The sequence below is a fragment of the Anopheles moucheti genome, chromosome 3, assembly GCF_943734755.1.
Source record: "Anopheles moucheti chromosome 3, idAnoMoucSN_F20_07, whole genome shotgun sequence".
Taxonomy (NCBI): Eukaryota; Metazoa; Arthropoda; class Insecta; order Diptera; family Culicidae; genus Anopheles; species Anopheles moucheti.
Window position 1 is genome coordinate 63,246,780 of NC_069141.1, and position 17,941 is coordinate 63,264,720.

Below are 17,941 nucleotides of genomic sequence, written 5' to 3' on the forward strand. Positions count from 1 at the left end.
GGGCTTTCACGCAAAGCGGAGCGACCGATTAGCGATCATTTCCGCTTTCACTCCTCTCAATCGACCAGAGGCGTTCCGATCGTCTGATCGGAAACGATGCAGCCAAACCATCATCCGAAATCGCTCTTTTACGCGATAAATGCGCGCGCACACACGCGTGTTGAAGCGAAAAACAATATCGGTTACCATGGTTACTACGGTGATTGAAATGGGCGCTTTCCTCGCATCCGTTCTTCGCCTTTGGTTCTCTTTCTTTTAAGCCGTCCAGCGATCGATCACCGATCGATAGCGCGTTTGGGAATGTTACGATCGCAGCTGGCACCAATTTCGCTCCAATTTGCGATCGTAAAAGCAGAAAACGTGTAGTGATTTATTTATTTATTGGCTCGTTGAGCCGTTGTTTTGTTACTTTAGCTATGTTTGTCTACCGTTGGTTTAAATTTTGGTTTTTACAATCAATTCATCTACGTCGAATCGACCCATCCCCACATGTAGGTTGTAAGATTATTTTAATTACCTTCGCAGTGAGGCTCGGCATACCATTTGGGGGTTTGTAGCGGAGGCAGTGACAGCAGAAACTATACGAATAAATAAAATGGTGATGATTATCAAAACGATCTTCTGAAAGTAGAAAGAAACTATATTTCAACAAAATGGAAAGAATTGTTTTACTATGATATTCAAACTTCATGTTTCATTGTTTTGTGTTGATAATTAAAAACATCATTCAGCATTTGATAAGTTTTTGTTAAAATTCGTTAGCTTGATATATTAGGTTTAGATTTGCAAACAATTTTTATAGTTCGTGGCCCTGGATTTCTCCATGACCATTGGGCAGTGTTTTCCACATTCAATTATGCTTAACTTTTATCATTTATGTTGTGCTTTACTTTTCCGTTTCGTATCTGTTTTGTAACTAACAAAAATTCGAACTTATTTTAGAGCACACGTGTCCATAGATTAGAACTCAATGGAAATGGGTCTAAAAAATCCCGGCTCGCCCACTGTGCGTTGCTGTCATTCGAATGACAACTTATGCTATAAATCTTCCTGCGCCATTTGCCATAATAATAATATTTCCACACAAAATACTGAATTTGTGATCAATTTGTGTAAAGAATATGATTTTGTGCATAGTTTTGGAGATAAGACTTTATTTGTAACAATTATTTCCGGTCCTTTAATCGCAAAACATTTTGTTTACATCACCGGAGAATGTAAACAAACAAACTAGACGTCATTTGCGGCATGCGCACCTGTTTTTTTTGTCTTCCTGTTCAAACGCGGGGGCCAATTCTGAGGCAATTACGAGTGCGTTCCATTGCAAACGCGATAAGATCAAGTACGGTTTCGTGGCACCAGCCAGTCACACTAGACGCACCGTATCCGTCCAAAATAGCACCGAATAACGTGTTATTTTCGTACCTTTGCAGTGAATGGCATCGAATGCGGCGCTGGGGAAGCTGATTTTGGCGGCTACATTTAGTCTGTTCTTCTACTACGTATTCTGGGTTGCTGTTCTGCCGTTCATGGTGATCGATGCGAGAGATGGTAAGCGCTTACCGAACGGCAGAGATACGTTCTGAAGCAAACAAAAAACTGACCAAAAAGCAAGCGAATCAACATCATCACACAAGCAGATTTCTATGCGGAGTTGCGTCTGTGTGCGAGTCGCGCAGCATCACGCAATTGATGGACAATAGTGCTGCGTGATTGTCGTTGTACAAAAATCAATCTAATGAATTACGCGAGCAACAAGCGCACTTCAGCTGTGCTAGCAGCGGAACAAAAAACAAGCTCACAAATAACCTTGACGGGTTCGCTTGCGTTTTAACTGTTGACCCTCGTGGCGGGGCAGCCACAAGTGTACCGTACGCGTAGCTGCTACAAATGAACGGATTGATGGCGATAGCAATGAAGGTCTAATTGATTCTATTGCTACGGACGAATTGATCTTTGCGTGTCTCATTGGCCGTGTGTTCTGATCTGTTTCAATTTGTTTCTTTTGCAGAAAGTTGGATCTACTCGCTGTTTCCACCGATGAAGTTTGCATTCCTCGTACCGGCATTGTTCGGTGTGGTCCTAGTCGGTGGACTGTCGGTGTTTTCTCTGTACCATTTACGGGACCAGCTCGGTGTTCGATTTATCCGACAACTTTAATTTAGGTGAGTGTCCACAGCCGAACTGTGTGCTGTAGTGCCTGACGATAAAAGCACTTGCGTATACCAATGGCACTGTTTGAAAAGTGAATGTTAATCTGTAGCTTAAATCTGTATGGTGTGCAAATAGTCAGCTAAAGCCTCGCAGGATGTCATAACAAGCAATAGAGTGAAACACTAGAAGACCAGATAAGAAATTCACTTAGTGTTTACGAATCTACGTCGTCGCGCAAACTTGTTGGTACGCCGAGTGTGGTACCACATGCGAGAAAATGATTATAAATCGTAATCATATTCTCGTGCGGGGTTTCGTGCTGATCACGCGTTACAAGCCCATGCCGACAGATCGTTCTTATCGCACAGTTGCACACAATTCACCCGCGGCAAAGGTACGCTTTGCGCAACCCACCAAACTGTGTACTTAGTCATTAGTTTCACATCCGATCGTGTACATTCGCTAGTCATCAACCAAGTGTTCTGTTTACTTATCTACCCAGCGGCGCGGTACAATGGAGACGTGGCTCGTCATTGGCATATCCGGTGTCACCAACGGGGGCAAAACGACGCTCGCCAAATCGCTTGAATCATACTTTCTGGCCCACCAAAACAAGGTATTCTTCAAGGAAAATCTTATCCTCAACAAGGTCGTTGCACTGTGCCAGGATGATTACTTCCTTCCGGTGGAAAGCCCACGGCATGAGGTAATCAAGAAGCTTAACCACATCAACTGGGAGATACTGTCCTCGCTCGATATGGACCGCATGTGCCAGGACATCATGAAGGTGCTCGGGCAAAAGTTTATCCTGTACAACTGTCACCAGCTGCGGCAGAGCGACGACGATAGTGAAATGGGCGAGCAGGTCGAATCGATGGACGAGTTCAATCTGTTTGCCGATCACTTCCTGAGCAACTTTCTCACCAAATACGACGAAAACGGAACGGGCGGCAGGACGACGAACATAATCAAGAAATCAAAGAACGAATCGTACCAAAACATGAGCATTAAGATAAACATTCTGTTGCTAGAGGGATTCCTGATCTTTAACCACTCGTTCACGCGGGATCTGTGCAACATGAAGTTCCACATTCATCTGCCGTACGAGCGATGTTACGCACGGCGGCTGCAGCGCGTGTACGATCCACCGGACGTGGTCGGTTACTTTGAGATGTGCGTGTGGCCAATGTACGAGAAGCACTACCGGGAATTTAAGGGGCGGAAGGACATTTACGTATTGAATGGAGAAATACCGCAGGAAAGCATCTGCAACTACGTGTTAAACTGCATTAAAGACCTGCTGTAGTTTTGAGGGATGTGATGGACCCCATGTGAATGTGCAGTGCCACCAGCCAGGCGGTAGGTCGCTAGGATTAAGCTAATCGAGTACAAGATCAATTGTGAACGATTCCAGTAACGGGTTATGACGAGTTCCTTAAGCATGTAAGCCGGCTAATTTAGGGTAGATTTTTAAATGGTAAGCTATACACCGTTCCCACTATACATAAAAACCAGAGCCCATCAGCAGCTCTTGAATCAACAGAACATCCAAACATAAATCGTGTGTTTGTACATACAGTGTTAACATATTGCGCCTTTCACGACCCGAACATCCGAACAGCGCCGGTACGCCGATACTGCAGACCACCATTTGCTTCTCCTCCTGTCTCCCGCGTTCGGAACAGTTCGGGCTGATTGGCATCAACTGTTCGATTCGCATACAGCGGAGAAGGTGAACAACTTTACGAATAAGATATGCAAATAACTTTCTTTCTCATTTACCGTACGCCTAGCGTGGCATATAGAGAGCAACACGAGGCAAGAAGAAACCAACATTCAAACCAGGCGCCGATTGATTTCATTTTTGCTCGTTTGTTGATTTGTATGATTTGGGCCTTGCGCGTGTGTTGTTTTTTTTTCTTTGCGCGCGATCTTTTATGTGCCCCAATCGTTTTCACCAACTGTTTTTTTTTTTCAGTATCCGGTCTCCCCGAGATGATCCGTTTTGGTTGGTAGAACCGGTTTTTCGGAGGGTTTTGCTTCCCTATCATACGATCATGCCGAACGGCGTACAACTCCAACATGTACCGCTGGTGGAAAACGTGCGTAACGCTAGAATATTTTAGCGACTGTTACGTTAAAATACGTTTAAAATGCGTTTATGTTCGAGGGAAAGATAATATTCTCTCCCACTTCGGCACCACAAATAGCATGACCGTGATCGATGGTATACGCCCCGTGTGCTGCCCCCGTGCCGTGGAAGAAAGTAGTCGAACGAAATCGAAAGCCAAAACTACTGTCGGGATGATGTTCCGGGGGAATCCGCGAAATGTTTAATTCATGCGCAAATCCCAAACTCCCCATCGCAGCCAGCAGGAAGTGTGAAAATCCCGCGGTTTAAACGATGTTTGCCGGATCAAATCGAGCGTCGTGCAGATCTGGTTGCCCAATTCGAAATGCGATCAGCCAGGTTTTGGCTTGTTTTTTTATTTGTTTTACTTTTTCCTCAACCCAAAACCTCACAGGACACAATCCATCCCCAAAATGGAATGAACGGAACTTTCGCAAAACGCGAAGGGTAAAGTGCATTAACCTCGGCGAAACTTTCGTTGGAAGAAATCGAAACGAATTCCCTCCTGCTTTAATGGGAAGCAATAAGGGTAGTTTAAGCGTGCAGGCAAACCGAACCACAGCGACAATGTAAATGTGCTTTAAATTAATTATAGCTTCTTTGGCTCGCTTTGCTATGTTGTGGGCCCCATCGTCCTGCAATCGCGATGCAATTAAAATAGGGATGCCCGATTGCGAAACCCTCCCAACGGTGTGTGTTTCAGAGTGAAGGAAGGTTGATTGACAAGGCTTAATAAAATTCTCGTTTATCTAGCATCATCTCCGGTGTGGCTGCGGCTTTGGGCGCTCACCCCATGGGGTCTAGTCGGATGCTGCATCACTGTTGTTGCTGCGTTCTTTCTACAGCATAAAACTGCCCACATAAATCTCAGTGACCGTGTACCGGTGTGTATGCACACCTATGACACGTGTCCCGGTAACACCTTGTCTTGCTGTTGCCCGGCTTTTCCACCGCCAACCGTAGCCATTGCGGTTCCGACCAGCTCATAATCTGCTGTTCATCATCTTGTGCCGAGTTAACGATCCTTTGCCCCGTTTCGGTGCGCGGCGGTTCGGGGAGGCAAAGGGAGGCTGAGGATCTTCACCGTGCATCCGCCCAGTACCTTTAGCTCGAGAACGCTACCTTAGTGCTCACACAAAACGGACCCCAGGTTCATTAACTTACTCCTATAAATCTTTGCAAAAATCCCACCCTCCGCAAAACCCACCCTTTTGCGGCTGGTTGGGCGTCGCACGTTCACAGCCAATTATATTATTATGTGATCGCGCCAGCAAACCTGGCCACCACCGCCAGCTCGCCATCGTTCTAGAGACCGCAGATCGAAGCTGCATCGGGTGGAAAATCGGACGCCTGGTGATGGTGGTACATGTAGCGGGTGCACAATCAACCCGGGACCGATCGATGTCTAAACACCGGTTGGGTTGGGCCTGATGTCCATCTAAGGCATATTCTGTGTCGGTTTTCGCAACCACTTACCCCTAACGTGTGATTGCATGTCTCGATGTGTGTGAGTGTGTGTGTGTGTTAAAGCCCAAAGAACTTAAGTCGCCAGTCCACGGTTTCTCTCTTGCTCTGTGACATGATGGTGCCGGTGCCGGTGCGAAAAGAGATCGCATTATAGGTACGGGTCGTGCCGGGTCATTGTCGAGTGGTCGAGAGGATGTGGCAGAGATATTGAAGATATAATTTACAACCGACGGATGTGGTTCGGGAACAAAAAAGGGGTGGCACAATCGGGGAGGAAGGGAGCGTGGGGAAGGAAACCTGTCCACCAGTCGCGCAGAGAATTGGTTCGCGTCGGGGCAATAGACAGACGATAGCAATTTGCGGATTGGAAAGCGGACCGTGCAAAAAGGATACGGATGATTATTTATGCCGCTCTGTTCGTTGTTTTTTAACTCTTGCGCCCGCGGAGGTGGTGGGCTGGCGGGGATGGTGGATCGTTGGGTTGCTTACGCGTTGCCCCGAGAGACAGTGAAATGGGAGTTCTGGACAGTGGAGTGTGCATCAGGAAAGCATCGTTACTTAGAGATGTCCATTGGGTGTAACATGTACAAGATGTAACTATGACAGGACGACTAGCCAGGGGATGATCGTGCAGAAGAATCCCAATTCGTCCAAGATCTTTAGCTTTAGTAACACATACACATCCTCTACTTTGAGTTGAGATTCAATTCTGACCAAGAAAAAGTCTCTTGGAATATAAAATGGTTCAATAGCACATACGTATATTAATATCTGATGTAACTATTACTGGATGACTGACCAGAGGACGATCATGCGGAAGAACCCCAAGTCTTCCAAGATCTTCAGTTTGAGTACCACATACACATCCTTTACTTTGAGTTGAGATTAAGCTCTTTAAGAAAAAGACACTTGGGATATCTTGGAACATAACTTTGTTCAATAGTACATACTTATATGAATATCTTATATCATTATTCCAGGATGACTGACTAGAAGAATCCCAAGTCGTCGAAGATCTTCAGTTTGAGCAACACATACATATCCTTTACTTTGAGTTGAGATTAAGCTCTTTAAGAAAAAGACACTTGGGATATCTTGGAGTATAATATGGTTCAATAGAACATACTTATATTAATATCTTATGTAACTTTTACAGGATGACTGGTCAGACGAATCCCAAGTCTTCCAAGATCTTCGTTTTGAGTAACACATACATATTATTTATTTTGAGTTGTGCAAGTCTTAATCCAGAAAAAGACTCTTCGGATATCTTGGTATATAACTTTGTCCAATAATACTTAAATCAATATCTGAGAGATCCAATGGTGTTAAAAGTTATCTGATCTCTGGACCACGCCCCTTACGTAACTACAGCTCTGGACATCCCAGCTTCAAATTCTGAAATTACAAATCTGAAAAGCCTTTTAAAAAACATCCATTACCCAACGAAGGAAAAACTTATTCTAATAAAGTCTTCCAAACTACCAAAGTGTACTTGTTTCCCATCCAATCAATGTAACAAAACAATTATTACTGTAAAGCTCCGCAACGCCACCATGCAAAGAGAGCTCATCAAGCGAACGGGTACATAAACGGAACAACTGCTGCCGCTTCTTCGCTTAGGGCACTTTCGTTGAACTTGAACTTGACCTTGACTTGCCCATACCCGATGCCAATGGAGCAGGCGCAAGCATCCACCAACAGCCAAGCCCGAAAAGGGCTGCACCGTAAGACAATCGCGCATTGTTGCGCATCTGGGGTTGCCCTCTCTGTGCTCCTGTGCGAAGAATCTCACTGGACCAGATCCCGGCACCGGGTAGGGAAGGTTCGTTCGGAATCGGAGAGGAATCAATTTATTGGTCCCAACCATCGTCAGGCCCCGGGATGTGCATACCGCATACCTCTTCCTACCTTCCACCCCACCCCACCCTTCTTGGGCTAATAATGGGCAGTTTGGTGTAACCGTAGAAGGAAAACGGACGAGAGAAAAATGGTCCGGTCGGTTGTGTTCCGTCGTCCGTGGGGCGTGAGGGCATTCGCCCGCCGAAGACGACACCCTGCCAGACGATTTGCGATGAGTCGTGTTTGCAGCAATGGAGGTGCAATTATTTGCCGTTCCGTTTTAGTGCCGCAATTTCTAAGATCGTGCGGTGGATAAATTAGATTCGTGCAGCGTGTCCACTCCATCTCAGCCCACCTGGACCCGGTGTGCCAGGGAAGTCAGGGAGGAAAGAAATAATGGAAACTTCTCAAGCTGTGTGTAAGCGTTTTTTTTTTGTTTTTACAAATTTTTATACATTTTATTAATTTTTTTTCGTACATCTTTTTCCATTCGTATATAAACCTTGCGGCTTGCGTACATTGTTGCGCACTGCAATGCCTTTCCGCTCCTGTTATGCAATATAGCATGCCCTGAACAATCGTCCACAATCGTCTTCGTCTATCCGTTCGCTGATCGCTCCGCGCACGCATTCCTTCATCGTTGTGTGTGTTTTTTTTTGTTGCCTTTTTTATCTTCCTACCGCTGAGAATCACAATGCAATAAATTAAGAGAAATAAAAATAAAAAGAAAGAACACTGCCCGCCTGGTTCGTGCCCGGTTTACGCCCGGTCCTTTCCCGTGCTATCCTGCCCCTCCTCTTCGGTCCCACCAAAATCCGGTGGTTTGCATGCGTTCCAATAAATAAGTTTAGGCAAATACAAGGGGCATCGTCTCCCTGCTGTCAGCGGTTTGCTCTGCTGCAGAAGCCGAACGCAGGGACAGTGTTGCTTCGTTGTTTTTGTGTGTGAGTGCTTGTTTGTTTGTGTCTGTCGCTGATGTCTCGTTGATTTTGTTAAAAATGGAAAGGAAAGACTCCACAAGGACGAGCCCGCGGGGGCTCACCTTGCGGGGTTTAAGGGTGGAAAGACACCGGGCAGTGGACATTCCTTAGAAAAAGAAAGGAATTCACGCTCGGGCGTCCTCCGCTACTGATATGGCTGTGTGACGACCGGACAAACCTTAGGCGGCCGGCTGGGGCGTGTCAGCGGGAGCATTGGCCGTACCTTCGGCCTGGCTGGCCGGGGCCACTGTGCTTGGTCGGAAGAAGTTCTGCACACCCTGCACGATGTTCTGGATGGGGTTGGGTTGTTGGGGCGCCTGCTGTTCCGAGTTGGTGGCCGGCCGGTTGAACACGGATCCGACGGCGTTCTGCACCTGCTGTATGATGTTGGGGCGGGTCGTCGATTCGGCTTCCGCGTTAGCGTTCGCCGCGTTCGGGTTGAAGAAGTTCTGCACGTTCTGGGCGAGCTGCTGGACTAGGTTGGGTGCGCTGGTAGTGCCGGCCGGTGCCGCCTCGTCCTGCGCGACTTCGGCGTTCTCGGCGGCGGCCGGAGCAGCAGCAGCTGGCGTGTTCGATGGGCGGTTCAGCACTTGTCCGAGCGGGGTCGCCTGGATGAAGTTGTTCACCGGCTGGATGATCTGCTGGAGCAGATTGGGCCGGGTGGTGGAGCTGCCCGCCTCCTGACGTACCTCGTTGCCGCGCAGTGCCTGGTGCGGTTCAGCCTCGACCTCCTTCACCGGGACGAGATCCTCAGCAATCGGTACCGACTTGACGACGCCCGCCGGTTCCTCGACCGCAACCGGAGCTTCCTGCTTTTCCACGTTCTCGACGACTTCCGGTACGACGACACTCTTTACGGCCGGGGCGACAACGGCTTCCTTCTCGACGACGGCAACCGCATCCTTCTTCTCCTCCTCGACAACCACGACGGCTGGCTCGTTGACGGCTTCGACCGGGGCAGATTGACGCAGCGACTCCACCGGAGCCACGACCTTTTCCTCGACGGCTTCCACGACCTTCTGCTCGGTGTCAACGGCAACGGCAGCAGCGACGGGCTCTTCCACCGGGACAACCGGAGCAACGGAACGGAGCGATTCAACCGGTGCCACAACCTTCTCCTCCACTGGTACAGCCACTACAACCTCGGCCACCTTCTCGACCGGCTCGACAGCGGCAACTTCCGGCACGGCGACCGAACGCAGCGACTCAACGGGGGCAACTTCCTGCTCGACAACGGCCGGCTTCTCCTCCAAAACGGCCACAACCTGCGGTACGACTTCGCTCGGCTCGGCTACGGTGACGACTGGCAGCACGGATTTAACCTGTGGCACAACCTGTTCCTCCGTCTTCTCAACGACCGCACCTTCAACGACGACGGCAACCGGCTCGGACACCTCAACCGCGGGCTCGACCGACTTCAGTGATTCCACCGGTGCTACTTCAGTGTCCTTCGCAGCCACAACCTCTTCCGCGACCTTCTCTTCGGCCTTGTCCAGGATCACTTCGGCGACGGTTTTCACGGCTGGTACGACAGCGGCTTCCGGCTTCTTCTCTGGCTCCTCGGCAACAACGACAGCCACCGGCTCCACAACCTCTACAGCTGGGGCCGCACTGCGCAGCGACTCTACCGGTTCGACCACCTGCACGGACTCTTCCACCGGGGCGACAACATCCTCCACAATGGCGACGACGGGTTCGGCCACTTCCGCTGCCGGTTCGACACTGCGCAGCGACTCGATGGCGGCCGGTTCCTGCTCGACGAAGGCCGCGACACCCTCCTCGGCCAGCTTCGGTTCGGCAGCGACGACCTCCTCGACCGCCTGCACAACGGCACCCTCCGGTACGACCGCATCGGCGACAGCTTCGGCGACCAGTGCCACCGGTTCCGCTACCTCCGCCACCGGTTCCGCAATGCTCTGGCTTTCCACCGGCTCAACCGTCTTCTCCACCGCAACCGGGGCGGCCTCCTCGACCGCCACCGGGATCTCGGCACGCTTCAGCGCTGCTGGCTCCACCACCGTCACCTCCTCGCCGGCCGCCACCACCACCGCCGGTGCGGCCTGTTCGCCGGTCACCTCCTCCTCGCGGCCGACGCGCGTCAACGAAGCACTAAGCACACCGCCGACGGCACATGCCAGCGCACAGATCAGCAAAAGCTGTCGCATTCTGTCCCTTCGCGGTGTCTTGATCGAAGGCGGAGAGGCGTAAAGCTTGAAACCTGCGTACACCACGACCGTATTACACAACGGATAAAAATAACAACCGCACCGTAACACCGAACGCAGGATCAAACCGGGACAGGAGAGCAACAATGCCCAACGATATGCCGCGAGTCACAAAGTTTCGTTTCCGTTCGTACTACCCACCAAAGGGTCCGGTTCCCGTTCCTTAGAGTACGGGACGCTGATGATCTGCTGCTGGTTGGAACGACGGCCGATCTGCACCGGGCCAATTAATGTATCCGACTGAATGTAAAATGAGAAAGAAGCTCGGTTTTATACGGCCGGCACGTCGGACTTCGGGCCGGGGATGTTGGTGGCCGCCGGTGGTGGTGGTGGTGGTAGGCACGCATCTATAGGCGCCCGTACGCAGCCGATGACCCGTTAGCTGTCGTTTTTGTTTTTTTTGTTGTTTTGTTCCCCGACTCTTCTTTGCTTCCCTGTCCGTGTCGCCCGCTTTATGTCGCTCTTCGTCCCCGCCGCCCGCCGCCCGGTTCCCGGTAACTTTCCTGCGACCCATCTCTTATCGTTGTCGCACCTTTTGCGATCGTGCCGTCCCGTTCGGGCGGCCGCCATCATCCACCAGATCCCGGGGTTGGGTTTTTGCTTTCGGACAGGCGAGTGCTTCCGCGCGATACGTGTTCGTGTTCCGTCTTGAGCTTTCCTTATCGTGCATCCCTCCGGAAAACAGGGTGGACGGGGCCGGTGATTGTGGTGCCGGGAACGGAAAGGTGCTTAGCAAACGCATTATGCGCTGACGGGTGAAAGAACGAACGAGAAAGTATATGCCGAACGGGGATGGAAACGGGGGCAAAAGGAAAAAACAGAAAGAAACCACCGATGACCGGCCGAGGGGTAAGAATCTGCAGGATTCGAGAAAGAACGCGCTTTTGCACGGCCGGATCGTGGCAGGATCGTGCAGCCCGGACCGATTCGATCTTGTTCGAACAATTTTGTTGTCGGTCGGGATGGCTTGCGTTTTCTTCGCCGTGGCTGACCGGGATGGGGTGGGTGGGTGAGCTCTGGTATATGGACGCAGAACGTCACAATCATAAATTAGCAATTGGAAATGCTTACCGCCCGTGGAAAATCTTGTTCGATGCATCTCGTTACATGCGAACATCGACAGATCGACAGACAGGGCAGTTGTCAGCGAATGAAAATGGTTTCTGCTGCGTGTCGTGAGTGTGGCTTCAACGATCCGATCATCTGAATGATTGCGTATTGTACCAGAAGGTTGCTGCTTGTGGAATAAATTCACTTAAATAATCTATCTTGATTAGAATAAGAACGTCAAAGTGTTAATTATTAGTAAAAATTAATAAAAAACAATTTACATAACTTCAAAGCAAAATAGTATCACTATTTAGATGAAATCAATTTTATACGGGATCATAATTGATTGCTTTTATGATAGAATTGTACAGCATGGTCCGTTACTAAAACAACTACCCTTTTTCTGATTTTGTTTTGTTTTTTTTTTAAGTTGTTAGAGTTTTGTGGTTAATTCATTTAAATTTTTTTGATAACTACGGCTATTGTTCATCCTTAAAAACCTCATTTAGCCGTCTTTCCGTCCAATCTCGAATTTAGTGTCAGGAATTTACTTAAATCACTTGATTTGTTGGTCAGCCAGACTGGTGTTGTTTTTCTTATTGTGTTTTCTAAAGAATATAGCAATAAGGGTATAATATCTTCTAATATCTTTTCCATACAAGTTTTCGGTTTGGTAACAAAATGGCGAGTCAAGGCATGTTAAAGAATCAATTTTTTAACACAAGTAGATTTTTTTTCAATTCTATTTTATTTAACCTCATTTTAATTAGTTTTAACAACATTCTAGTGTGCCTGATTTGAATATTTATTAGAAAAATTGTCGTCAACGGCAAAATTGTCGTGTTTAAAGTCCACTTTGTATCACACAGAACGGCCGTACACAATTTTACGAGTTGTTGATAAGTATTAGATAAGTAGTTTTACTGGTAATGATTATTGACGACAAAATCACCCATATTTACTTGTTTACTTGTTTAGATTTATTTATGATGTTTTGGATGAGTAAAAGCCGAATGACAATTTTCGGAGGCAGAAAAACAAATTGATGCGGTCGTTATTGAGTTACGGATCTAAGAAAAATAGAATCTTTGTCGTGCTTTCTTGAGCCGTTTGGCAAGATGAAATCGACTCTGTTCTACCAAGTCATTTGCAAAGCTTTGTAGGCATTAAGGTTTGCAGGTTTTTACAGAATCATATTCCAAATATACCAGCGAATTTGTCACTTAAACCTGGAAAGAATCCATTAAACGATACGAATCTTTGGTGTGCAATCTTCCAACATTAAAGCGTTTTCATATGTAATCGTCCATTAAATTATCGTAGTAGCCGTAGACCTTATATGAAATGTCAAAAGATTACAAGCAAATGGTTCGTGGCGCACCAATACGTTCATAAACAGATTTTCTCGTTTAACCTGAAGTTCCTGAAAATTAAGCTTTCCAATGTCCATAAAAATAGTACTTTATTTAGAATTAAATTCTTCAAAATGACAATTTGCTACGAATTTTAGTATCATTTCGTATCAAAAATTTTAGTATCAAAAATCATTTCATTTTAGATCAGTAATAAAATGGTTTAATTGTTTCTAGAATTGTTCTCTGTTTCTTTTACGAAATTCAACCAACTCGCGTTATAAACGGTCCATACTAAATTCGATAATCTTGTTGTCTCTGCCTCAGCCGTTCATTTAATGCACCACAAAAGTTTTATTAGTTTATATCATTTATCTCCATTCCATTGCACATTAAAGCGAAACAATGGAGCACCGCACAAACCTGCTAAAGTGGCACTCGCTGTTCTGGTTGGTCTTTTTACTTGTTTTGGTGCAAGAAAAACGTTTTTCCAAACTCATTGGACCCACCTTACAATCCTTCCAGCATTTAGTTAAGTTCCACCTCTTTTTTGCTGTTGTTGTAGTTCATAAAAGGGTATAAAACGATCAGTACGACCAGCACCCCAAAAATAAAAAAACACCAAACCTGGCTTCTTTTGCGAAAAAAGCAAGCAAGAGCACCACTTTCCAGCATCCCAGGAGCAATTATGTTGGGACAAAAATTAGAAAGAGGAAATAAAGCAATAAAAGACACTCTAACGTCCAACTCTCCATTATACAATCGCACCGTCTGTCTACATGTCAAGTGCCTGAAAGCTCTACACCGTTTGTACGCCGGGCGTGTGTCTTGCCGTGGCATTGGGGCTTTGGGTTTTGTTCATCTTCTTTGCGTTTCCGCAACAACATGCGAGCCCTGGCATATCAATCAACATTTACGAGGGCACACATACAACAAGCCTCGCACACACACACACATTGCTTGCTTGTTTTCCATATGTTTGTTATTTTTGTTTCATACTGCGCAGATTTTTGTTATTTTGGGATATCTGTCCAGAAAAAGGAAGGGTGCCACTATAACGGTGGCGTTTGTAAAGTTGAACTCCATTCCATTCCCTCCCTTCTTCTCTCCCACCCCTTTGCCCGCGGAAGGCGAGGATCGAGAGAAATCTCTCACTTCCTGCTGTACACGGCACCGGAGTTTGGTAGCCGAAATGGGTAAGAACGGTGTCGCTCCACAGCAGGGGTGGGGGCAGTTGTTGTGTTGGGGGCGAGCTGCGAGAGGGAAGCTGGATGAAATGTTTTGGGGCACAAACATAGAACGACACTCGGCCGGGTGAGCAAAAGCGCAGACCGGCTCCAGTTGATCTGCCGTTATATTTGCCACCTTTTTCCTTGGCATCGGAGATCATGGTACGGCTGCCGGCAGCCAAATTAGTTCAACTCGAAACACCCGCTGGAACCCGCGTGGAAACGGGACAGTTGGGTGGGAAAAGGACAAAAACCGGGCGCCCTGTGACCGTGGCCCTGCGGTATTGGCTGTTGGAATAAATTACTCCTTTCAGCCCCCCCTTCTCGTCCCGGTGGCACAACACTTTTCGACGGTGTTTCCGACTCGCGGGCATCGCGGCACGGTTAACGGGACTTCATGATCAATAAAATTTCTCTCCCGCCCCTGTCGACGGGTGGCTGCACCGCGCTTGAACAAACAGAGAAAAACATAGCACACGCAATTATGGCGCGCTGTTCTGTGGGCGCTGTCCCTTTTTGTTTTGTCCCTCCCTCCCAGTGTTTTGCTCCATTCCATGATCATGTGATGCTATTTTTAGGAAGACTTTGCCCTGATAGACGCATATATCACCTTACGACTTCCCAAACCCCCGCTGCTCTGCCGTGGGTCAGTGGCCTATTAAGCCCTTAATAATGCGACTCCAAGCCACCCCGGCCATCACGGTATCACGGTGTGGAATGCTCGAGCCCATTTCTCGCCCCCATGTCTCTCCCGTGCTCGGACACTATCAATGCACTTCTCGGTTGTCATTAGGGGGAGGGAAAGAAAGGCGATTAGAAAGAATGACAACCCAAAACACAGACACACACACCGAAGGTCCAAAAAAGAACTGTTACGGCAGTAAACGAGCCAACCAACGAGCATGGGGTGGGCGATAAAATGTAATGGAGCCATTTACCGAACCGATTTGACTGATCGCTCGGTGACATTCCATTCGCCTGCCGTGCGATCGCCCGTGCCGGACCGTTTGTGCGCGGTCCACATCAACGTTAGAATCGGAGCTCGGGCCGGTTGTCGTCGGCTGCGGTTAACGATGCAAACGGGCGGACATAAATAATCCCGGGGATGGTACCGGGTGAGTGCTAACACGATTCGTGTCCACGGGCACCGGGCCTGACGCCGTTGACCGTCCGTTCGGTTTATGCATATGTGCACTCGGGACGTACGATAAAATGTTTTTATTTTTATCGGTTCGGGGTCGCTTTCTTCCCGGCTGCCTTCGAGATGGTGCCCCCGCGGGGGGTGGAGGTTAATTTATGCTGCGCCCGGATGGCCACAGAAGTGGAAAAATCCAAACAGGTTCATCCCCGATGAGGCCCTTTTCGTTGCCCTAGCGAGAATACTGTGTTTTTTTTTCTCTCTTCTTGCTGCTTCTGATGCTGGTGCATTGATTCAATGCGTCGCTTTTTTGTTGTTTTGTTTTTGTGTTTTTCAACGTACCCCGAGCTGGCTACCGGAGAACGCTAGCACGCTCAAAACCGGGTCCAACCATCGCGTCCATCGGACCGTGCATGTTATTATGCAATTTTTGTGTGCATCCTGGCAAAGAGCCCTGCGAAGATCAGTCCGCGATGGTGGTGCGATGATGCGGCAGGTTTTTTTTTTAATTTTCCTGCTCCCAGGTGCTCACCCATTTCGTTCCCATCGTTCTCCGTGCTGTGCAGAAACTCCAGCAGCACGGTTATTATCGTGCGGTTTTATTGCTATTTTCATTGCAATTGTTAGGTGCTTGTGGGGTGCATTTGGTGTGTATGTTTTGCTTTCCACTTCGGCATCGTCTTCTACTGCCGGTTCCACAATTCTTGGTAAAAAAAAAACGAAGACGAGTGAAAAGCACTCACCGCCGAGCTTTTACTCCCTGTGACTCGATGACGGACAAGAAGCGTAAAGCTGGCGGAGGGGGTGGGAAGGAAAACCGGGAACGAAGGGGATCCTGTTTTTGTGCGGGGCTGCACAAATGCTAAAAATAATTCCAACGTTTGAATGGTGCCACTTATGGCACACGGTGATGGCGCTTGATGATAAGGCGAGAAAGGCCCGTACGTCCATCATCATCGACGTCCTGCGGGAATTAATAGCGACTGTTGTGTGCAGTTGAAGCTTCCACATGCAGGTCGTTCCCTTCTTGGTTTTCTTTTTTTTTCTTTAGCACAACCCTGCTTTGTCGCCTGCACCGGGACACGGAATGGGCAAGAAAATAATAACGTTAAAAATAAATCACCCCATTCGGCACGGAGTGTGGAATTTCTGTACAGAAAGACTTCAACGCAACCGTAAGCGACGAACCTGACGCGCGCAAAGAAATGGGTGGACAAACCGACAAACAAACTGATATTTAGCAACACCAGCACCCAACATCCCGGTGGCGAAGTCGAACCCGATTTGGCGCACAAACAAATTCCTCGTGCCCAACTTCCAATTGACGTTAAATGCACGTGACGGGTGAAATTAGCTTCAATGGGGCACGCCACTACGCTCGAAGGAGTTTAGGTTCCAGTTTCCTGGCGGTTTGTTTTTTTTTTAATTCGCGTCACAATTCATATACATCGATCATAAACAGCAAACAGGGTCATCTGTGTGTGGCTAATCCCGATCTCTCAATCCACGGAGCCCTCCGGGTGCTGTGGTGGCGCAAACAACCAATTTCTAAACGCAACCCTCGAACAGGGAACCTCCCAAGGGGGCCCTAGGAACCGAATCGAACGCTTGAAGGAAAAAGTTGACGGATGGCTTTCGTTCGTTTCGACTGAGATAGGCTGTCAGTTCTCGGAATTGACTTCGTGCGTTGGTGCACCAGGTGGGACGGAACTGTAAAAAGACTGGTCAACTGGGAAGGGTTTTACTACCGGAGCCTAACGTGGAACTCGAAAAATTCTTGTTTCTTTTTCGGGTTTTTCCCCCCTCGTTCCGATGGGCACCGATGTTGTTGTTCGAGATAGCACGGGATCTAGGTCAAATTGCGGCCAAAAACGTCGAACAACCGGCCGCACCGTAAAACCATAAAAGGAAAGTGTGATTGTGTGTAACGCGAAATTCAACGACCAGAGCGAAAGCAAATTTGTTTCGAAACTCAATATATAAAATAAATATTTCGACCGTAGCCTATGTATCGTGCTTTGTTCGCACCCACACGGCAAAAGGGTTTTTGTGCTGGATGCTGAGCTCTCCCGGAGCACCGGATGTAACTTTTACGCCACACGTTCGAGACGGGTGATATTGTTTACGCATAGCATTAACACACTCTCTGGTGAAGATTGAAGGAGCCTTGTGCTCCATCGACATGAGTGCTGATAAGCAGAGAAGTGATCGTGCACGATCGTTAATGTAGTGAACCAAAATTGCAACAAGAATAACACATGAATTTCTAATGACCTTGGCATTGACGACGAGGACGGTTCTATTGTTTATCCTACATACAGGTCGAGAATTTGTTTCCTTCTTTTTCTTTATCTCTCTCTCTCTCTCTCTCTC

General features: G+C 48.0%; 2 protein-coding genes across 2 annotated transcripts; one reads left to right on the forward strand and one right to left on the reverse strand.

Annotated features, from left to right (window-relative positions):
- Window positions 1-1,317: 1,317 nt before the first annotated feature.
- LOC128302575 (nicotinamide riboside kinase 1) lies at window positions 1,318-3,710 on the forward strand. The gene is made up of 4 exons (XM_053039424.1): window positions 1,318-1,342; window positions 1,434-1,551; window positions 2,012-2,165; window positions 2,657-3,710. The coding sequence occupies exon 4, from the start codon at window positions 2,669-2,671 to the stop codon at window positions 3,458-3,460; it is 792 nt and encodes a 263-aa protein (XP_052895384.1). The 5' UTR covers window positions 1,318-1,342; window positions 1,434-1,551; window positions 2,012-2,165; window positions 2,657-2,668; the 3' UTR covers window positions 3,461-3,710.
- A 5,043-nt stretch (window positions 3,711-8,753) lies between these two features.
- LOC128304552 (cytadherence high molecular weight protein 1) lies at window positions 8,754-10,739 on the reverse strand. Its single transcript, XM_053041744.1, has one exon. It carries the CDS (start codon window positions 10,737-10,739, stop codon window positions 8,754-8,756), a length of 1,986 nt encoding a protein of 661 aa, XP_052897704.1.
- Window positions 10,740-17,941: the final 7,202 nt, after the last annotated feature.